Source organism: Nuphar pumila, chromosome 12 (assembly GCF_984573655.1).
Source record: "Nuphar pumila chromosome 12, dmNupPumi1.hap1.1, whole genome shotgun sequence".
Lineage (NCBI taxonomy): Eukaryota > Viridiplantae > Streptophyta > Magnoliopsida > Nymphaeales > Nymphaeaceae > Nuphar > Nuphar pumila.
Genome location: NC_143260.1, coordinates 34,580,226 through 34,604,008, shown reverse-complemented (window position 1 = coordinate 34,604,008; position 23,783 = coordinate 34,580,226). Strand labels below are relative to the sequence as shown.

The 23,783-nt window shown below is 38.6% G+C and overlaps 1 protein-coding gene across 2 annotated transcripts; it reads right to left on the bottom strand.

The window, feature by feature from the left end:
* Positions 1 to 1,059: 1,059 nt before the first annotated feature.
* LOC149820647 (beta-carotene isomerase D27) lies at positions 1,060 to 22,452 on the bottom strand. 2 transcript variants are annotated; one of them, XM_089981998.1, is made up of 8 exons: positions 22,301 to 22,452; positions 22,073 to 22,165; positions 20,807 to 20,911; positions 19,760 to 19,859; positions 13,821 to 13,912; positions 8,649 to 8,729; positions 7,723 to 7,791; positions 1,060 to 1,488 (listed from the first exon to the last, which is right to left on the bottom strand). In XM_089981998.1, exons 1-8 carry the CDS (start codon positions 22,430 to 22,432, stop codon positions 1,348 to 1,350), a joined length of 813 nt encoding a protein of 270 aa, XP_089838124.1. In that variant the 5' UTR covers positions 22,433 to 22,452; the 3' UTR covers positions 1,060 to 1,347. The 2 variants fall into 2 exon arrangements, with proteins under 2 accessions (XP_089838124.1, XP_089838125.1); XM_089981999.1 differs by lacking the exon at positions 7,723 to 7,791.
* Positions 22,453 to 23,783: the final 1,331 nt, after the last annotated feature.

Genomic DNA, 23,783 nt, shown 5'->3' with positions numbered 1-23,783 from the left:
AAGGTGATTTTCCGGTCCATGAAAAAAAAAAAACTGAATGTACTTACGAAAGAAAGCTAGTGTAAGATTTTTTATATATATATATATATATATATATATATATATCAACAAATAAACAAAACATTCAAAGCACTACAAAAAAAATGATGACAGTTTTAAAATTATATAGTAACTTTTAAGAGTTGAGCATGTTTTTGTTCGAAGGGAAAAGCAAATTTAAAAAAAAAATTATAACTATAATTTAAAGGGGGGGCAAGGGGTAAGCCCACAAAGTTTTACGCTGTCAGGCAGAGCCAGCACGGCCAGGTCATCTTGGGCAGTCTCCGTGTAAATATAAAAAAATAATTTAAAAAGTATAATTTCTTTGACTTCATAGAGCTTTTGAAGTAATCAAACTAACCAGGGAACGTAAGAAAATGCTTCTTTTGGCATGTCATTAGCCAGTTTATGTTTCAATCTTCCTTTAAATCCTAGGAGCGGTTTGGCCATCATATATCAGTCCATCGTTCCTTTTGTCAACATGATTTGTTGCACCCCCACATTGGGGTAATCACATTTCATGTTCAACTTAAGTGGCATATGTCCTCTTACCTAGGGCTGGTAAGAGGGCCGAACTAACTAGCTTGAAGTGTTCCAGCTTCTCTCATTCTTGTGAAGAGCCAAACCGAGTTTAAACTCAAAACAAGCCTGAATTAAATGAGCAGAGTTCGAGCTGGCTTGTTTACAGAAAAAAAATACATTGCTTTAGAGCTGGAAGAAATAGGATTACAAAAAAATGTATTGTTTCAAAGGTAGAAGTAAGATTTACTACCAAATCTGTTCTTTTGCAAACCAAATAGTTCAATCATATGTTCTACATATACTATAATATGATGTAAAATATGGCTAAAATATATCTTTTAGTACTTAACAAGCTCATACGAGTTGAGCTGAGCCGAGTACCTATTGTTCATGTTCAGCTTGCCAAGCCTATTTTATGAGTTTTGAACAAGCCCTTTACGAGCCCAACATGAGCAGCTCGGCATGTTTCCCAGCCTTCTTACCTGCTCTCATATTGCAGTTAAAAAATGATCTGTAAGAGCAATGCCCTCATGGGAGATAAAAACCTACAAGCCAAACCCACTGTGAAATAATGAATGCTTTAGTCTTTCAGATGCAAGAACATGGGGGTCATTCGCATCCATAACCTTGCAGTAATCCAGACCAATTACAAAGAATACGGAGGCCATATAGACATGACAAGCTGCATCACACCAAGGGGTCTTGCACAAGAATAGACTATACATACCCTGTTTAATTACTTACAGCAGCTTGTGTGTGCCAGCACTACTCGTTGCCGTATCAACTTCATATTTTTGGGCATGCTGTCATGTCTACGGTTTGGCTGTTGCGGTTCCTACGTACAGCTGCCCTTGGACAAACTTCTAGACAAGGTTCCTGCAGCGTTTTATCATCTTCTGATTGAAGAGCAGGAACTCCAAATTTGAACTGCCAAACAAACGATCTTAGATTTAGTAATTAAACAACAATGACCGGGCAGAACCCAAAGAAAAGAATAGGTTAAATTGATGTACACTGACAAAAACAATGAATTCTAGATTAAAGCAAACACTCATACACAATTCAGAAAAGAAAGGAAACTTTTTCCCATACAATTTCAAGAAGTAGGGATCCTCATGAATGGTGCAAAGGAAGATGGCACCTATGCCAGCATAGAATGGGAAAGAAAGCTCCATGTTTACATACCTACTGATCATAAATAAATAACCAATAGATGACATCAACTTCTTTAATATATGAACTTCTTGAAGCTCTTATTCTTGACATTTCAAGGACTCCCATATTTAGATATTACACAAGTATATTATCCATGACAATACCAATGGGTTCCAGTCAATCTGGACTTCATGATGATTTTATAGACTAAAGGGACAAATATATTCTGTCATGCTCACGGATACAGTTCATCTATTTTTGTAAGTGATAGGTGTATGCTTTTTAGGCTTAGGATCTGATCTTGCCTTGACAAAAGAATGAATTCTCCCATGGAAGCCTAAAAGAAATAGCCTTCAGAAGAAGGTTTTCTCTAGTTTATTAAAGAAGGTTTTCTCCAATTTATTGCATTGGCTCGTATGACAACAGTCAGAACCATAATTGCCTTAGCCTCCATCAAGAAATGGTTAATCTTCCAAATGGATGTCAAAAATGCATTTCTAAATGGAAAGCTAGTTGAAGAAGTATACATGGAACCCCTTTATGGACTTAAACAAGCACCAAAAGGTTGGTATGATAGGTTTAGTCGTGTTATGATTGATATTGGGTTTCAATTTTGTTTAACTGATGTTGCTTTGTTTATTAAGAATTTTGATGCAGGAATCTTTGTACTTCTTCTCTATGTGGATGATATGATCATCACCGGAAGCGATAAACAGGGAGTTGAAACGATCAAAACACATTCTTAAATCTCACTTTGAAATGAGTTCCATAAACTGTTCATGTTGAAAAATATCAACTCTAAAGCATCATGGTCCTGCATTATTCCTTTCTGTTGTGTGAATTCAGCAGTACAATCAGTGAGAATTGTTGTTGATGCAATGCTTATATAAGAAGAAACTAAGTTTGCCTTCTACGGTATAGGAGTTAATGCATGTGCAAAACATGCATTAGCAGCATTACTGGTAAGTGGTGGGGTGACTTCCTGATGCAGTCAGGGAACCGCAGCGTTTGTATTTCGATGAACACTGCTTGTGGTCACTGGGGCGATGAAGGAATATTTGACGCTCCGTTAACGGACTGCCCTTAGCTGCACTCTGATGAAGTGAACAGGGATTGGCTGTTACAGCACTCGAGTGAGGGATGGACAATAACTATTCTCACGTCGTGCAACGCACAAGAACGACCAAATGAATGCGACCGACTCAATGGTGTAAACTTTATTTCAATGAAACCTTGATTGAACAAATGACTGAATTGAAATGACGATTAAACAACTGACGACAGTGCAATGAATCTAATATAATTAAACTACTGAAAGAAGAAAACAAAGAGGGGAATAAAAAAATTTGCTGAAAGGGAAAAGTTGCTGCTGCGATTTCAATATTCTCTATATCCCTGCACGCAAGCCTAGAAGGGCTTTCAAAGGCCTCATCTGGATCCCGGGTGTCGAGTCTGGTCCCGAGACAATCTTAGTTTGTTGTTGAATCTGGGTCGTTCGGGCCTGCGTTCCTCGTGCTCGTCTAGAGTAGGTGCGGAGGGGGGGGGGGGGGTCACTTCCCCACGCCTCGGTACCGTGATCTGGATCGGATCCACCACCTGGATCCGATCATCATTCCCCTGGTGTAAATCCGATCCAAAGCCTGGGTCCTGCTGTATGGTTCTGGGTTCATCCTGCCCTGCATCATTCTCTCCTGGTTGGAAAGAAGTTGGCTCTGACAACTTGTTGTCCCCACAGTAAGCATTTAGATCAGACACATTAAATGTAGGAGAAAGGTGCCAATTTTCGGGCAGCCCAAGGAGGTAAGACCGGTCAAATAGGCCCGCTAGCCGGGGAAACCCGGTCTCCTTGGTGGGAAGGAGAACTATCTTATGACCCTTAAAGACAAATGTGTATGTGTTCCTATAGCCATTATAGATGGTCTTACAGTCAAACTGTCAGGGACGTCCCAAAAGGATGTGACACGCGCTCATAGGGGCCACATCACACCACACTTATTCGTGGTAATGCTCTCCCATGGAGAACCGAACTAGACAACGTAAGGTGATGAGTACCTCGTTCCCTTTCTTGAACCATACCATTTTATAAGGTTGGGATAATTTTTCCGTTTTTAGGTTCAAGGTAGATACGACACTCTCGAACACCATATTCTCGCACGCTCCGGTATCAATGATAACATCACACGCGCGCCCCTCACAGTTGCACCGGGTTCTAAAAATATTATTTTGCAACCATTTTGTTGGTGCCGACTTTCGGGATGTGGTCAAAACATGACGAATGGTTAACAAATTTTCGATGCTGCCATCAAACTCTACGACTTTCATCCTGTCATCTCCATTAACAGACGACTCACCATCACTCTCACTATCGGACGCAGACTCAACAATGCCCTCTGCTAGATGGGTGTTCTTACTCATGGTGGGACACTTGGACGCAATATGACCTAACTCTTGACACCTAAAACAACAAACGGTGGACTCACTGGGATTACTTTTGGATCGGGTGTGATACGCGGGTCCAAACTGATCGGGTTTGATAGGGTCGAATCCAGGGGTAGACCTTAAGTCTTCTTTCCTAGGGGGGGGGCTCGCTCTCCTGGTTGGGAAACTCGACTTGGGTTGACCGGACTGATCACTACGGGGTGTCCTATGTTCCTGCCTCCTTTTCAATTTCTCCTCTACATTCATGGCATAATTGCTTGCCTGATCTAATGACTCGATTGTGATACAACTGAAGTCGTCAGAAATAGCAGGACGGATACCAGAAATATACCTCATGACCTGCTGGTGGGCGGTCTCCTCGATCTGCACTCGAAGAGAAAGACGATGGAACTCAGCGGTGTACTCTGCTACAGTACTGATGCCTTGACGCAGGGTCAGGTACTCCTTGTAAGCCCTCTCAGCGTGATCTAACAGCACGAACTTAGATTGCATCAACCTCTGCATCTCCTCCCAAGTTTGTACGCGCTCTAGCCGTTGTCGCTCCCTCGACCTCTGCAGCTCAACCCACCATGTTTGTGCCAGGCCTCTCAACCGAGTAGAGGCTAGGGAGACACGACGGTGCTCAGCGACATCGTGGTAGTCGAAAAAGAACTAGACGGCATAAGACCAGTCGAAGAACTGCTCCGCATCGAACCGACCTGCAAACTCTGGAAGCTCCAGCTTTACCCCATACGTGGAGGGGTGCTCTGGTGCTCTCTGCTGACGAGCCTCTACCATGCCTGCGGGGTACTCGTTCCCGAAGGCATCATCATCCATCACGATCTCATCTCCTTCACCACGATACTGCTCTCCTCGTAATTGATGCTGACGAACTTCGATGACCTATGGTCGGCGCTCTGGTTGCGCCGGTCCTTGCTGAATCTGCCTCGGTCTGGTTTGTCTATGGGCGGGAGCCATCTGTGGTCGGCGTTGTGGCACCGATATGACAGGAGGTCCTGCTATAGGTGGAAAGACTGGTCGGGTCTTGGGCTCTAGGTGTGTAGGAATGGGATAATATGGGTTTGGGTTATGGGTCAGGCTAGGATAGTGGTGTTGGGTCAGATACGGTATTGGGTTCTGGATCGGAGTTGGGTTAATGGGTTGGTTCGGGTTCGGGTATAGGTCCGGTTGGTATAATATGGGGTTGATTCGCCCGATTGGATGTGGATCGGGTCTATTACTAAACTACTCGTCGAACCCAGATTTGAGTAGGTTGGATCAGGGATAGAGTTGTGGGGATAGAAGGCTTGGTTTGAACTCTATCCACGATCCATATGATTATGGGTCTGGTTGTGACCCGGCTCAAATTCAAACTGGAGTTTCGTCCGGGTCTGATATGGGCTTGAGTTGGTATGGGATCCAATTTGTGGTTCAAAAGAAACAGGTCAGGTCGGATTCGGAGCAAACCGCAAACCGACCCCAACTGAGTAGGCTGGGTAGGGGTTTTCAGAGTTCGGACCCGCTCCCGAGGACCCAAAGGATGGTCCCCGAGACCCGAGCCTGGGTCCGGTAGTAATCGGGTCCAGTCCGGACCCACCCACACAGATCTGGGACCCCCCAGCGCGCAGGTGGGCTGCAATAACGCTCCCACATGCAGGTTCAAGGAAAGGGGTCTCGGGTCCGGCTGACACTATGGTGCCAACAACCGGGCCCAGCATCACGCTGGGGGATTGCGACCTGGGCCCAAGCTGCGGCACAGGTACTGTGGTGTGTGGCCAGGCTTGTGCATCGATAATGTTGTTGGGGCACACGACCAGGCCCCCTTGTTTGGACTGACAGACACCAGCGATCAGGCTGGTAGCCGAAACAGGTACCTAATGAGGATTGGTGGCGCGACCAGGGAGGATCGGTTGATGCAACGGGTACATGACTGTCTGCGCTGTCACCCACGCCTGCCCCTGCTTTCAACATCGAAGTTGTGCGTGTACCTCTGGATGACTCGAAGGCCCCAAGCCGTTCGTCGATCCCGTCCACGCGTCTCGACAAACCTGCAACCTCTTTGTTGATGCGTTGTAGATTTTCCTGAATTTGGGTTACTGCGTCAAGCACTCGCAACATCGGATCGTCAACGACGGTTCCCTCCCGCTCTTTCCCACTGGTAGAATCGTGCCTCGCATCGTGAGCCATCCCGCTGTCGAAGGAGGGCGCCCGCTCTGATACCACTTTGATGCAGTCAGGGAACCACAGCGTTTGTATTTCGATGAGCACTGCTTGTGGTTGCTGGGGCGATGAAGGAATATTTGACGCTCCGTTAACGGACTGCCTTTGGCTGCACTCTGATGAAGTGGACAGGGATTGGCTGTTACAGCACTCGAGTGAGGGATGGACAATAACTATTCTCACGTCGTGCAACGCCCGGGAACAACCAAATGAATGCCACTGACTCAATGGTGTAAACTTTATTTCAATGAAACCTTGATTGAACAAATGACTAAATTGAAATGAGGATTAAACAACTGACGGCAGTGCAATGAATCTAATATAATTAAACTACTGATAGAAGAAAACAAAGAGGGGAATAAAAAAACTGCTGAAAGGGAAAAGTTGTTGCTGCGATTTCAATATTCTCTATATCCCCGCACACAACCCTAGAGGGGCTTTTAAATGCCTCATCCGGATTTCGGGTCCGGTTCCAAACCCGAGACAATCTCCGTTTGTTGCTGAATCTGGGTCGTTCGGGCTTGCATCCCTTGTGCTCGTTTGGAGTAGGTGCGCGCGGGAGGGGGGGGGGGGGTCACTTCCCCACGCCTCGGTACTGTGATCTGGATCGGATCCACCACCTGGATCCGATCATCATTCCCCTGGTGCAAATCTGGTCCAAATCCTGGGTCCTGCTGTATGGGTCTGGGTCCATCTTGTCCTGCATCACTTCCAAATTAATGGCTTTTTAAAATAAAGAAAAACAAGGTACATTTCCAAGTTGTATGTTTTCAGCATAATACAAAAAATGCACCTAAACTTTGTTGTGGTTAATCGAGGACAATTTTGGCATTAAATTTATAGAGAGATCTCAAATATGACCCTTAAACATTTATTAATCACTTTTTTTTCTTCTCCTTCAAACTTCAAACTCTCTTTCTATAAGTTGAACCAATTTGTTGTGCCACAGGCGTGGTGATTATCTAAATATCAACATATTTTTAGGATAAATAAAAAAGTACAATAAAAAAATCGAGGAAGAATTCCAGGTGGGGAACACTGCACAATTCGATTAGTGTTCTCTGGGATTCAATGTTTTATCACCCTTTTTTACTGGGGATTTTCTGTATACCTATTTGAAGAAACCCAACATGAATCTGCTGATCTGAAGATCAATCTTATGCTGCAGATCTTAACAGTATAAAATCTTACAGGAAGCTAATTCTAACACTGTAAAGATCAAGAAGTCAAAAAACAGAACATAGTACCTAAGGCACAAAGAGAAGACAATTCAAGATAATACATATTAAACAATCAACAAAGTATACGACTTGCATACAGAAGGTGAGTGTCCTTTTAGTTTTTGTTAAAGTAAATGTAGCATATTACCTGACAACTGAAGTCAGTCAAGTTTGGCTCCATTGCTAGTGGAACCCCCATGTAGTCACTTATGAAAGTCTGAGGAAAAGGAAAAAAACAACACATACTTATAATCCATTAAAGATCAAAGTCCAGCGACGTGCAAATACCTGAATGATCCTACATTTAACGATAGACTCCTAGATTCTGTTCTAGGTGCATGAATATTTTCTGTGATGGAATAAAAAGAAACCAGCCCGTAAAGTTGCAAGATTAACTTCCTGACACTTCTATTCTTGAACTAGTATATAATCACCAAAATTTTGGTTAGAAATGCTGTCAAAAGAGCTCCATCCATCCATCCAAGTGGTCATCTAGGCCATCACCAAAATGGAAGATTCTTAAGGGCAAGTTACTTTGGATGTGGACAATCGTTTTTGAGACTTAAATAAGTTAAATACCTATTCACGTTTAACTAGAAGACTAAACACTTAAAGCGGAAGATGAAAAACAGACATCTGTTACATTTACTATCAGCCAAACCTAAAGACATTTCTTAGTGTTTTAGCACTGTTAGAAATAAAGAGTGCAAAGAAAATCTGCATAAGATTAAATTAAAATTTTCATCAGTTAATACTCGAGGATGTAGACCATTTCAGAATATTTAAAATATAAATAATAAAAACATGATAAAAAAAGAAAACACATATACTGATGTACAGAAGGTAGAAAATAAGAATTTGAAAAAATGTGAAATAGATGGGTAGTCATAATGATAATACTCCACAAAATATTGATAAATGTGGGTAGGATAACATTTTTTAACTTGTCCAGATTTGCTATAATTAAACAACCACACACACATGCAAAATAATAATGCAAAGCAATGATTAAGAAAACAGCATAACACAAATCACAAACTGAAAAATAACACATTATAGTGAGAACCTGCAGACCTGTGTTGGCAGTTTACATGTGTGAATACAGGTACCCACGCATTTGCTTTCTTCTAAATATCTACATTTCTCCACCAATACCTACACAGCAATATTAACAATAGATCAATTCCATATGGGAGTTTTAGCTTCCCTCTGGATTTTTGTTGAAGCATTTTCTAACATTAGTGGGATCATATGTTGTAAAACCTGTAATTTTTTAGGATTATAAATAAATAAAGAAATCATCTTTATCCTCAAGTTAGAAATGTGTTTCTGGCTTTAAATTTCATTTATTAGTATTTTACATGTTCATTTACTCATTTTTGGCCAATAAGGGCATAATTGGTATTTTTAGAATTTTTTCAGACAATTAACTATTTAAAATATTAAATTAATAGTTAAAACTATATATTTTAGTGAGTTATGACTTATCAAGGTTTTCACAATGCTTGAGCTTAACTAAATGTATATTGGTAGATTGCGAAAGGATTTTTTTAATCAAAAGGGTATTTTGGTCATAAAAATTTTAAGTGAATATTTTAATCTAATATCATTAGTGAATAATGAGTTGCTAAAACCATGATTTGTTTAAAGATTAGATAGTACATTTTGTTTTAGCAAAATATAGGATTTTATTTAGTAAAAGTAACGGATTCACAAATAGACCCGTAATTCATTTGGGTTTGGACCCAATAGGTCGACCCAAATTAGGGGTTTTATGGATTTGTAAATAAGGAATTCATAGTTATTATATTTTGTAAAATGGAAATAAAATACATATATTAAGATTTTAAGTTTTATTTATTTTTTAGTATTTAATTAATCATATAACCTGATATAGGGTTTTGACGCAAAACGGATCTGAAATGGACCCAGTTTGAAATAGGTACTCATGAAGTTGAAACATGGATTGGGTGGGGCACACGACCCCTCTTAATGCCCATTTTCTTCTCAAAGCCAAGGTCGACACCCTCTTTTCCTTCTTTCTCTCTTTTGGGTTTTTTAAAGAAAACCTATTTTTTCTTCCTCTACCCTAGCCAACCTCTTACCTTGGGATTCACGCCGGCCATCATGGGATTTGCGCCTATTCTTCAACCACCATTGACGCCCCCATTGGTGAGTTCATTTTCCCCTCCTTCGTTGCCTTAGCCTCCTTCATCATTGTTTTTGGGGGTTTTCTCATAGACAACCCCTTGTGTTTTGTTATTGGGATTTGTGCCCTGGGAATCATGCCCGATCTTTGGGGATTGATGCCTCCCACAACCTCATTGAGATGAATAGGTATGTGTTCCTTCTCCTCCGCCATCTTTTCCATTGATTCCCTCTTTTTGAGCATTTTCCCTCCTAGCCGATCCCTCTAAAATGGAATTTCTTGAATTTTGTGCCCAATTCCCAGCATTGGGAACCATGCCCTGCAGTTTGACGCCATCTCCACCAGCAGCATCAGCGTGGAGTTTGTTCTCTCCACCTTCGTCCTCGATTTCCACCACTTTCGATCGATTTTTCCCAAGGAAATTGATTCTATATTGAGAATCGTGAATTGCAAAGCGTGCAGCCACTGTTGGGGATGCCTAGGACTGCGTGCAGCCATTGTTGGGGATGCATAGGACTGCGTGCAAACAGAGGAGAATGCCCAACATAGTCAATCAGCCCAGCCATGGCTGTTTTTGGTATTATTTGGATTGATTCTTGAGAAATCGGCTTACCCGATTTTCGATTTATGCTAGTTTTTGTGTGGAGAGACCTCCTGACACCTCCTCATTATTTGTGCAGCCCTGTATCACTCTCCGTCAACAGGAGAGCGCTCCAGCTGAACCAGTTTTGCAGTTTCTCATTGGTGTTGCACGCACACACCAAATATTCGGTGAGTTGCTAAAGCGGCAATTCATTGCGGTTTTCGCGAAACCCCTTATCCTTTTGGGTTTCACAATGTGATATTTCAGACCTACGAGGGTAAGACCCCTTAACTACACTTGTAGAATGTTGTCTTATTTGTTTTGTCGCAATCGAGCATGTTTTTAGCGTTATGTTAGTTTAAGCATGTAGCGTAGTATCATGTTAGCATAGTTTGTTTTTGACACCCCTAACATTTAAATTATGTTGATTCTTAATTAATTTAAAATATGGGCATGTAATTAGAATAAATTATTTAACATAATTAAATATATTTTGCATGTTAGTAATTCGGTAATTTCAGTTTTATCTTGGGAATTGTGCCGCACACTAAATGTTCTGTAAAATGCCTAAGAGAGAAATTTTCAAATTTAGATGCGGTTTTAAATAAGATTCAAAATCAGTTTTTAAAAGTCTATCATGTGTATTTACAAATTAGTTTTGAAGTGATTTTTAGACACTTTCACGTCATGATTTTGATTATGTCAATTGCGTCATAAATATGCATGCGAGAAAGCGCAAATATGCGTAGTTAACTATGTTAACACGCACATCGTAAATTTTAGTTTGGCGCAAGTGCTCATGTATCGTTTATGTTCGCAATTGCTAACGCATAGATGCACATGTGAATTCAATCGTTGATAATATATAGAATGCTTAAATGCTTGAACCATACACACGTATATGAATTCTTAGGTACCGCAAAAATGTGATAATTAATGTTAAGTATCGCAAAACGGTCATTGAGCCAATGCACATTAAAAAAGAAAATGAATGCAAAAAAATTAAAAAATCGAGTAAACTACCCGCGGTGAGTATGCAAGATGCAAAACATCACACAAACCTGCAGAGCACGATTTGAATGTATGAGAATAAAAGTATTCTTTGTGTGGTTCAGTAGATCATGCTTGACATGATTTTAGATAGCAGAATATGAAGTGTTTTTACAGGGATGTGTGCATATGCATGATTAAAATGAATGTTGCGTGATTAATATGAATACATGGTTGAATTGAATGTTTGTGCAAATGTTTGCATGTGAAGCATGCCATGTATGCGATAAATATATCATGCTTATGAATTTGAATTGAATGATTCATGCGTAGGGGCATGAATAAATCATGACATGTATCATGCATCAAAGAATAATTGAATGATTCATGCATTATGCAAACATCGTGGGGTATTATGGTGTTGAAGGATTACGTGTGTCTCATCTCCGTCCCATGAAGGTTATGGAGACAAGCTTACCCTGGGATTCACAGGATAGGGCCAAAAACTCTGCAAAGTGAGAACAAATATTCTTTTTATTTTTTTGCTCGGTCGACGTACGGGGTATAGGCCAGTACAAGGACTGTGTCCATCTCTCAATCGTTGCATTGCAGGATTGATCACTTGAAATAGACCCAATTAAGCTATAGGAGAGAAAAATAAAATACATAACATAATAAATACTCCTATGGTTGTTTCTGGGAGGTTATACCCTCTATTGTACTAGATGTGTTTAAAATAATCCAGAAAATAATGCATTTGATTCGTAGAATCACAATTATCATGTGCATAAACATATAGACGTAGACATGTAAAAATTTTAATGTTTACCTATATCATTGCATATGAGCATATATGTGAATGAAAAAGACATGTATATGGTCATGTGATTAGCCTGATGATTCAAGCCACGAACTTGATAGAATGCACATGAGGTGCATATGTGTTTGAGACACACAAGAAAGGTCGAGAGAAATGACCTATTTTTCATATGATAAAAATGCAAAAGTTCATAAATGGTCCTCAGAACAGACTTAATGATTACATAAATGTAAGAATGCATATCATAGTCATGAGATCGACATGTTTATGCTTGTTTGAGAAAAAAAATGTGAACGCCTGCATTTTTCATATACTTGTATGTCTTATTTACTTGTAAAGCATGCACATATAAAGTATGTTAGATTGGTCAAATGGAATTTTGACATGTTTGTCATATGCAACTTTATAAATGCATACATTATGATTAAGAGAGACACTTATGTCCTGACATGATTGAAAGACATGTGTGTGTGTTTCACGATGGATACGATCAATGGGGTTTGACCTATTTACTTTACGCAATTATATGTAGAGTTGCTTGATTGCTTATTCATTTATGCAAATTAATGTCATGGATGTAAATGAATGAATGAACGAATGAATGCCATGGATGTGAACGAATGAATGAATGAATTCAATGTGAATGAATGTTGATGTGAATTCCTTTAAACCTCAGTTTATAAATGATGAAAATTACACTTTTGTTATACCATTACAAACTTGATTTGTATTCTTCAAGTTTGGTTTTGGGTTTCTTACGAGCAAATTGTTAATGTCCTACCATATTACATATATCATCCTGTAAGATTAGAGGGAAGGATGGGTTGTTACGCAATCAGAAGAACTCTCTTACTCATTAGGATCCCTGAGGGATCAAGACTTGATTTCTTTTCAAACTTGTAAACATTAACTTTTATTCTTAATCATTTCTATTTCAAGGGCTTGTAAATATTTTGGAATGAGAGAGACTTGTGGATGTTGTCCTTTCTTTTATGCAATAATTAAAATATGATTGTAAATCTCAACTTTTACGTAACTCCTCAACGGTCTTAACACTTAAATAAATTTTGTCTTCCATATTTTTATATATATATATATATATTTTTAAAGTAATAACCTCAATCGAGTTGTCTCTAAGGTTGATTTCGTATTGTATCTAATACTGGGAGGTTAATATACGCGCACGCTTGCGCTCAGACAGGCCATTCAGTATTTGAAACGGTTGGAACGTGACCGTAAATGAACTCGTTGACACATTACTCCTTGGGAGTAATGTAAAACTTTATAACAAATAAAAAAATTTAAATTTTGTTAAAATTTCATGTTTTAAGAAAAGTTTTAAAAGGTTGAATTTTTTAGGGACATTACACGTGTCCAATCCATCTTTAATGTTTCGACAAATAAAAGACTTTTATCTCATTCTAACATTAATACATAAAGAAGGATGCCACAGTATATATTTAGTCTGCATGCAAGATGAATAGACCAATTCCATATTCATAAATAATATAAAAAGATAGTGAAACAACGAACAAATTTTGGATCAAGACTCCTGTGAATAAGCCTTCAGTTTGAATGGAATAGGGCAATGAATATTTCATGAGTTGGCAGATATATTAAAAAATGTGTAAGTCACTGGCAAATTCAACATCTTAAGCATAAAGCAGTGTGACAGTGAAATCATAAAGGAATTCAAATCTTTACCCCACTTCTACAAGAGGAACCATCTGAGAGTTCAATGGAATTTATTGTGCAACGTCCCATCAGCCATTGACATGTAACTGCTGTCACCCTTGCTTCAAAATAGAAAGAAAAACTTTCACCAGAAACCAAATAATGGCCAGAAGCTCCACACTATATGTACTACAAATATAAATGCCGACAAGATTACAATTTCAAAAGTCCTAATCGCATGAGGAACAAAAAAATGGTTAAGAAATATGACACCTAACGAATAACATGCATTCTAATGATATTTATTGGAAGGACAAGCCACCGAATTGGCTACCCGTTGCGGGAGATCATTTGTAATTTCTTAGTGCTTTACTAATAGAAAATCGGGGTACCCCCTGTTAAAATATATGTAATCAATATATTTATATATATATATATATATATATATATATATATATGTTTATCACACACTACCCGATAAGGGGTAGTTCTGTAAACTCGCCCAATAGAGGCATTGTAGTCTTTTTTACTTTTCTTCTTTTTCCTTTTTCTTTTTTCTTTTTTTCTTATTTATTTTTTGTTTCTTTTTTTGTTCTTTTTGTGCATTAAATGCACAGCCATTGGGGGCCCCAACAAAGAGTCGTTGGGCCCCCAACGGTCACAATTGTGACCGTTGGGAGCCCAATGACTCCTTGTTGGGACTCCCAATGGTCCCTCTCTCTCTATTTTCTCTAACTCTCCCTCACTTCTCTCTTGCCTATAAATAAGTGGGGTCTCCCCCTTTGTAATGTGTGGCTTCTTCAAACCTCTTTGTGCCTTTATAAGATTTTATGCCTTCTAGCCATTATTGGCTTTTGTGTATGTCCTCTTTTGGACTTGTTCTTTGATTTCTATGTGTGAGTGTCCATTGTAGGACATACTTTCCTTTTCCGCATATTTCATTACATGGTATCAAAGCCTTGGTTGTGCTCTTGATTCATATAGCTAGTTTTCTAGTTATTCCTCTCTCTTGGTTTGTCCTCCATTCTTGATTATATGATGAAAGGAGAACAAAAGATTGATCTCTCCTTCAAGCTTAATGGTACTAACTACATGATGTGGGCCACCACCATGGAGAACAACTTCAAAGGTAAAAAGCTTTGGGGATATGTTATGGGCACCATTAGGGAACCTCAACTTCAACTTACGAAAATGGATGGTGATCAAGAAAAAGCTCTAGAAGGAAATGCTCGCATGAAGGCTATTGAAGATCATCAATCGAAGGTAGAAGATTGGAAAAATAAGCATGCAAAAATTCTTGCATGGTTCATGAACAACGTGGAGCTAAAGATTTGCGCCAACATTGCTAAATTTCGCCTAGCAAATGAAGCATGGTTCTTTATGAAATGTATGTATACCCAAAATGGCCTTGTTCGTCAATTCTTTATCCAAGAAAAAATCCGTACCATTAAGCAAGATGAAATGAGTGTAAGAGATTACTATAGTACTCTTGGACCCTTATGGGATGAGCTATCCCTTCTTGAACCCAAATGGGTATCTAGTGAAGATGTGAAAATAAGAAGAGAACAAATGAAAAAAGAACATTTTTTTCAATTTTTACATGGGCTTAGGCCCGAATATGAACAAGTTAGATCCTCCCTTCTTCATAGATCTAAACCTCTTCCATTGGAAGATGCCATAGCCGAAATATGCCAAGAAGAAACACGTCGAGGAGATGAAGTTCTTGTCGTGTCTAAACCCGGCAATCATATGAAAGCTTATAAGCCTCTACACTTTGGGAGGCAAAATAACTATAATGGCAATTATAGGAAAGCCATTTGCCATCATTGTCAAGAACCGGGTCATATAAGACCTAATTGTCCGAAGATAAATGAACCTTCAAAAGGTAAAGTCGCTATTATTGAAGAAATTTCACAAAAGAAGGAGGAGCCAATGAAAGGGAAAGAGTCATTTTCTCTTGCTTAATTATCCGAAGCACTTCAAATTCTACTCAAATCGCCGTCAACTTCGGGAGCCGCCATTGCCTCTTCCTCTCCTCCAGGTATGCCTTCTTGGATTCTTGATTCTGGAGCATCCTTTCATATGACCCCTATTGAAAATGGACTATCCAATGTATGTAGCAACTCCAAAAATTCGTTTGTTTCCACCGCCGATGGTACCTCTTTACAAGTTAAAAGTTTTGGAATTTTAAACTTTTCAAAAGATTTTTTTTTTGCCAAAAGTAAGGGTAGTACCTCAACTTAATTTAAATCTTTTATCTGTTTCTCAAATATGTGATCATGGATGTGAAATCTCCTTCTCAACCAAGGATTGCTCTATACAGGATCTCCAGTCTGGGAAGCGGATTGGGCAAGGCCATAGGAGGGGAGATCACTACCACATGAACTATTTGAAACTTCCCACTAACTCATTTTGTAATCATGTCCAAGATAAAAATATTGAAACTTGGCATCAAAGACTTGGACATCCAAGCTTCTCAAAAATGTACTCCTTTCCTTTTGGAAAGAAATTTTGTAATGAGAAACATTTTGTTTGCAAGAGTTGTATTTTTGGAAAAATGAAATCCACCCCTTTTCCAAATAGGACATTTGTGTCCAAAAGACCCTTTGAATTAGTCAATTCGGATGTTTGGGGTCCTTCTCCGGTCATATCAAAAGGAGGATACTCATATTATGTTACTTTCATTGATGACTACACTCGATATATGTGGATCTATTTTCTCAATCTAAAATCCGAAGTTTTTAATTTCTTTAAAAAAATTCATATGATTGTCAAAAACCAATTTTCAAGTAATATCTTCATTCTTCGATCTGATTCCGGTGGAGAATATCTATCAAATGAATTTCAAGAATACTTAGAAATCAATGGCATTTGTCATCAAAGGTCATGTCCTAGAACTCCTCAACAAAACGGTCTAGCCGAAAGAAAGCATAGACACATCTTGGAAACCACTAGAACTCTTCTCATTTCCTAAGAAATTCCAAAATGCTATTGGGCCGAAGCCGCGTTAACTTTCACTTATTTGATAAATAGAATGATATCCTCATCTCTACAAAATATATCTCCATATGAAAAACTCTTTGAAAGAACACCTGATTTTAATAGATTGAGAATTTTTGGGTGTAAGTGTTTTGTCCTTACACATAAAAGAGATAAGTTATCTCCCAAAGCTATCAAATGTGTTCTTAGGATACAGAGAAAATCAAAAAGGTTTTAGGTGCTTCGACCCCAAAAGTAACAAACTATATGTATCCAAAGATGTTACCTTTTTATAAAATGAGAACGGCTTTGAGAAAAATAAAGATATTGATGAAAGCGAATATGCTTTCTTATTTGATCTTCTCTCTCAAGAAGATGTGACTCCTCACGAAGAGGAAGTTCCTAATGATTTAGAGGATACTCCTCTCAGTAATGTTGAAAATATAAGTAATAATTTTGAGAATAGGTTTATTCAAACCTATGCTAGGCGTGGTCAAGAAGCTCCCATAAGTGCTTTAGAAAAATATTCTCAAAATTCCAACATAGAAGAAACCTCTTTTAAGGAGATCTAGCCGAATCTCCAATCCTCCTAATAGGTTTGTTTCCTATGAGTCCCTAACACCTAAATATAGGGCATGCCTAATTGCATTACACTCTTATCATGAATCATCACACTATAAGAAGCCAAAAACATTCCTCAATGGGTTGAAGCCATGAAACTAGAACTTAGTGCCCTTGAAAGGGCTAAAACTTGGGAAATAACTTCATTACCCACTGGAAAGAAGTCTATTGGATGTAAATGGGTCTTCAAAATTAAAACTAAAAGTGATGGGTCATTAGAACGTTATAAAGCTAGGTTGGTAGCCAAAGGATATGCCCAAGAGTACGGAATAGACTATGAAGAAACCTTCGCTCCCGTAGCTAGAATGACTAGTGTTAGGACTCTTATTGCGGTTGCATCCGTTAAAAAATGGCCTATCTATCAATTGGATGTTAAGAACGCATTTCTTAATGGCGAACTAAGTGAAGAGGTCTATATGGATCCTCCACCAGGAGTATCTATTGGTGAAAATAAAATTCTTAAACTTAAAACGACATTATATGGGTTAAAACAAGCTCCAAAGGCTTGGCATGACAGATTTAGCAATGTAATGACTAGCTTAAATTTTCGTTCATGTTATACTGACACTGCGTTGTTTGTGAAAAGTGCAGGGTCCTCTGTAGTTATTCTACTACTATATGTTGATGATATGATCATCACTGAAAGTGATGAGAAAGGAATCTATGAAATTAAGAAAAATTTAAAAGAAAATTTTGACATGTCTGACCTTGGTTTCTTAAGATATTTTCTAGGTATTGAAGTTGCATATTCTCCCCGAGGGTATATTCTCTCTCAGATGAAACTTGCCGCTGACATTTGTTCCAAGTCTGAAATTTCGGATGATAAGAAGACAAAAACCCCTGAGGTTATCAATGCAAAGCTAAGGCTGGAAGATGGGACACTTCTCGAGAATCCTACTTCGTACCGTCAACTCGTTGGGCCTCTGACATACTTATCCATCACTCGGCCAGACATAGCTCATGTAGTTCACTCCGTCAGTCAGTTTCAACATGCACCCACAACTGTGCACATGAGTGCAGTCTTAAGGATTATCAGATATATTAAAGACATCATAACTAAAGGAGTTTTTATTTCCTCTTCATCATCTCTTGATTTAATTGCTTATACAGATGTTGATTGGGGAGGAAACCCCAATGATAGAGTCTCAACCACTGGTTTTTGTGTTTTCCTAGGTGACTCTATGATTTCTTGGAGATGCAAGAAGCAGCACAAAGTGTCATTGTCCTCAACAGAAGCGGAGTATCGTGCAATGGTCACTACAACCACGGAGCTTGTGTGGCTTAGAAGTCTCATCAGTGATATGGGCATCATCATCTCAGTTCCTTCGAAGATGTGTTGCGATAACAAGAGTGCTATCTATATTGCAAGCAATCACACCTTCCATGAGTGTACTAAACACATAGAGATGAATTGCCACTATGTTCGAGATGAATACCTAAAATGCACCATAGCACTGCCCTACGTCACATCCGAGTACCAGTTGGCGGACTTCTTCACCAAAGCCCTTGCTGCTCCTCGTTTCATGTTTCTTCTCAACAAGCTTTCGGTAGTATCCCCATAAAGCTTGAGGGAGGGTGTTAAAATATATGTAATCAATATATTTATATATATATATATGTTTATCACACACTACCCGATAAGGGGTAGTTCTGTAAACTCACCCAATAGGGGCATTGTAGTCTTTTTTACTTTTCTTCTTTTTCCTTTTTCTTTTTTCCTTTTTTCTTGTTTATTTTTTGTTCCTTTTTTTGTTCTTTTTGTGCATCAAATGCACAGCCATTGGGGGGCTCAACAAAGAGTCGTTGGGCCCCCAACGGTCACAATTGTGACCGTTGGGAGCCCAACGACTCCTTGTTGGGACTCCCAATGGTCCCTCTCTCTCTATTTTCTCTAACTCTCCCTCACTTCTCTCTTGCCTATAAATAAGTGGGGTCTCCCCCTTTGTAATGTGTGGCTTCTTCAAGCCTCTTTGTGCCTTTATAAGATTTGATGCTTTCTAGCCATTATTGGCTTTTGTGTATGTCCTCTTTTGGACTTGTTCTTTGATTTCTATGTGTGAATGTCCATTGTAGGACATACTTTCCTTTTCCGCATATTTCATTACACCCCCCCCCCCCGCGTCTTTTTAACAAAAAAATATTTGTGGTAGATAATTGAAAAAAAAACAAAAAAATCCAATGGCCGTTTGCACTTTTGGAGACTGAGAATCAACTACGGAGTCGGATAAGACCTTCCCAACCCAATTCAAAGCAATAAGGATTTGGGGACTTGAAAAACTAGAGCCAATTTGCAAATGATGACTTGGGAAATGTACAAACCTTGAGCCAATCACAAAATATAAACAATGTGCCCAACTTAAAAGTACTACCTGTCATCAATGCAGCTAGCTTCCCTCCGCCTATTGGTGCAATGAGAATTTTGAATAGATCTAGAATGATGGGGGGAAACAATGACCTGAGTATCTGGACCTGCCAAAATAAGAAATATGTCAAGAAAACTTGCAAGTTAGTTAAACAGTAGTCATGCTCTGATGCTCGAAAGGATTTGCTAGTAAAAATAATTTCTTCAACAAAAATGTTAAAAATTCACCCTAGCCTCCACACTGTTAAACACAATAGTGATTATAACAGTCCAATACATGGCATGCTGGCTGGCTCGCACTCTGCCAATCAATCTTGCAAATGTTTGATGCTACTCAAAATATTTGTTTATTCACATGACTCATCTAATTTGTGCTATGATACAACACAAACCAATCAAAATGGGGCAATGTCATATAGGTCCTTGAAAAGGTCTTAACCACAAGACATAATACAACACAACAATCATTTCGTGCACCTCAGTTTTCTTAGATTTCAGGGATGGCTTCTTCTTTTGTACACAAAGAAAGGAAGAACCACAAGAAGCCCAGGTTTCTAAACCATATATGTGCTTAACAACTAAACAATGAAAACTTCGTTGAGAAAACAAAACACACAAAGAGATCAAAAGGAAAAAAGGAAAAAAAAAAAAGGAATCTGTGGGTTGAGTCTATCAGGTAAGTTGAGCTCCTCTACAAGCTATAAGAATCCAAAGTTTTAGCAAGAGAATTTGTACAATCATGTCATAGTTCAATCTTTTTTTTTCAGACATTGCATCTAATGAAGGACCAATAACATGGCTTCTACAAATTCTTTGTCAGAGGAAAATAGCAAGAGCTGGCTTGTAGAATTTTATAAAGTGCACAGAATCTTTAAAGTCAAAAGCAAAAACGCTTGTGTGTGTGTGTGTGAGGAAGAGGAAAGGGTTTGGCTCACTACACTTCAACAAGAAGTAACATACTATTGAATGTTCAATGGATGGTTTATTGCTAGACATGAGGAAAGTTCTGCTCCATGCAATAAAGCTATATGTAAAAAAATAAAAGGAAAATTACCGATGACTGCTGGATTGCTAAGTTGGATCCACCCTTTGTCATGAGATGATTTACAACTTCCATCAAGCCATCATAACCACGCTTTTCTGAATCCCATCCAACCTCCTACATCTCTTGAACATTAAGAAATATGTTGTAAGAACATGTTATAATATGATGTTTCACAAATAGAGGCAGCGTTATATGTTTCTTGTTAACTAAAACGAAGAGTGTTAAATGGTGAAAACAGGAATCCTAGTTTATCACAAAAAGAAATTGAACTAACAACCTGCATATGATGCAAATATTTAAACAAAAATGTTACCGAAAACCCTTCAAGAGAACGCCATTAAAGTGTAGTTATATGGCATCTTACGCCAGTCCAAGCTCCATTGTTTAGTAAATAGCTCACTTAAATATCTAAGCAATCCAGGTTCTAGTTTTGGTTATTTCCATATCCTCAAGAATTATGGAGTGCTATTGTTTCTCATGACCTTTCTAAGCAATCGATGTCACATAAAAAACATAAAAAAATTTGCCACCCAATCTGGCTCTGGAATCATTAGTGCAAATGGACAACGAGAGCTAAATCATCCAATGAAAGCACGGTCTTATTCTGACTGACGTGATTCTCTAGGTCTTGAATCAGATCCGATTCAGAAGTCATTAGTGTAAACGGATAGCAAACTAAGTCATCCATTGTATTCACAATCCTAGTGTGATTGATGTAATTTTCCTAAATCTTAAATGAGGTCTCTGTTCGCCATTCCTTTCTTCTCCTCTCGATATGGAATTTAAAAAAGGATTCGGAAATCAAAATATAGTCGTATTCCGATCTACATTTACAATTTTCCGTAAAACAATTTAAAATCCACATCACAAGAATAAAGATAATTGAGCCGCAGAAAAGTGTCGCAACAACTGAAGACCCGATTTCATCTTGAAGTTCTGAACAAAGACAATGCACGATAAAGCAATAAAGCACATTATGTCATATATCTTGAACCAAGTTTTCTATATCAAAAACAACAATCACAAATGCAAGAAGGAACTATTCACCACAAAAATCAATCCTATATATCAACTCTCTCGATAAGAAAGTTATCTAGAGATCGAGAGCTTCATCAAGAAAGTTATCTCTAGATCGCTCGCTCGCATGCAAAGAAAGAAATGAAAAACGGTATCTCTCTTACCTCGCCTAAATTTTCTGCGCCTAGGGAATTTATAAGTCTATGAAGACATACGTTAGTCTGCAGCTCTACAGCTAAACCGTGAAATTTGCCTCACCTGAACCATTTTGCTCCTGAAAACGGTTAGGAAAAAATCGTCCATAATTCCCGGCTTGTATTCGGTCTTCTTTTCTCCGCCGTTCGCATTGGCCTGCATAACAATACAAAGATCATAGAAAACGGAAAATCCCGACGTTTTCGAAATAGATCCTTCGAGGAGACGATGATTTCAATTCTCCCTGATGGAATTGAAGCACGGATGAGTGATGAGGTAAGAGAAACTCACCAGTTTAGCGTGGAATCGAGAGCAACGGGGGTGAAAATTAGGGTTAGGGTTTCTCTTTAGCAGTCTCGATCGGAGTGGGCGGGAAGAGGAAGTGGAGAGCGGGAAAGAGAGAGCGAGGGAAAGAACTCCCATCTCTGGAAAGAAGCGGAAGAAAGGATGAGAATGCAACGTTAGCCAACCATAAATAGGGGTGGATATCGGGTTGATGGATCTCGGGCCTACCCGAACCGATTAGTAAACGGGTTGGGTTCCGGATAGAGATAAAATGTCATTTCAGTAGGCATGGTTTGTGAATTTTCATACCCAGACCCAGGCCAGACCCGAGTTCTGACTAAGGTCCGCAATTTTCCAATGTAAAAAAGATAAAAAAATTATATTCTTTTTACCTGATCCCTATTAGTGGCAAGTCCTTAAACTTTGCGTCGAGCTCAGGGTTAAAAAAACTCTACTCAGACGTGGGAAAGTCATTTCATGTGAAACAATTTCCAAACTTAGAAAACTATGTTTTCAAAACTTGTGAAACATAAATAAATGAAAGGGTTTTTCTTAAAACAAAAAAAAAAATCAAGAGAGGTCCATTTTTCCTAAACCTAGAAACCTATTTATACAGAAAATTCATTTCCTTTAATTTCTTTTGATATTTGCATGGAGAAACCACCTTCAAGATCAAGACCTAACTGTGTTGGCTTTGCTCGTCGTACTTATGGTCGCCCTCTCCATGCAGCATAAAATTTCATGGGCTTTTACCACTTGCTCCCAGGGAGTCGACACACTTTGGCTTGCACATGGGGTGATACCCATGGGATTTGAACCTAGACCACTTGCTTAGCGGCTTAGGTCCCATCCCACTATGCCAAACCCCTTTAAGGCCATTTTTTAATTGAGATTTTTTTTTTTGACTATATAAGTTTTTTTTTGTTTAATAAAATTTGTTTAGACTGTAAACAATGTAAGGTCATGTGACCATAAAATGATTGTTGGGAGGCCATCCCAACAATTACAATTGTTAATACATGTGGTATTTGACTTTTCATAATACTATAACCGAGTTGGGTTATGAGACAAATAGTCTGAACCACTGTATATATGCTATGAATAATGGAAGTAAGTTTACTGTGTTATCTCTCTATGTTGATGACATATTAATCGTATGAAATAACATAAATATGACTAAATCATGGTTAGGTTCTTGATTTGAAATGAAGGATATGGCTAAGCTTCATATATTTTTTAAATTAAAATACAAAGAAATAGAAAATCAAGATTGATATGTCTAAGTTAAGATTTTTTTTTTGACCATATTCTAAATAAATTTGAAATTGACAATACAAAGGCAAATGATATTCTTGTAGTAAAAGGTCTAAAACTAAGTAAGAATGATAGTCCAAAAGATAAACAAAATAAATTTAATATTTTCTATGTTCAAGTAATTTAAAGCACGATGTATATAATGCTTTGCACGAGATTTGATTTAAGTTTTGTT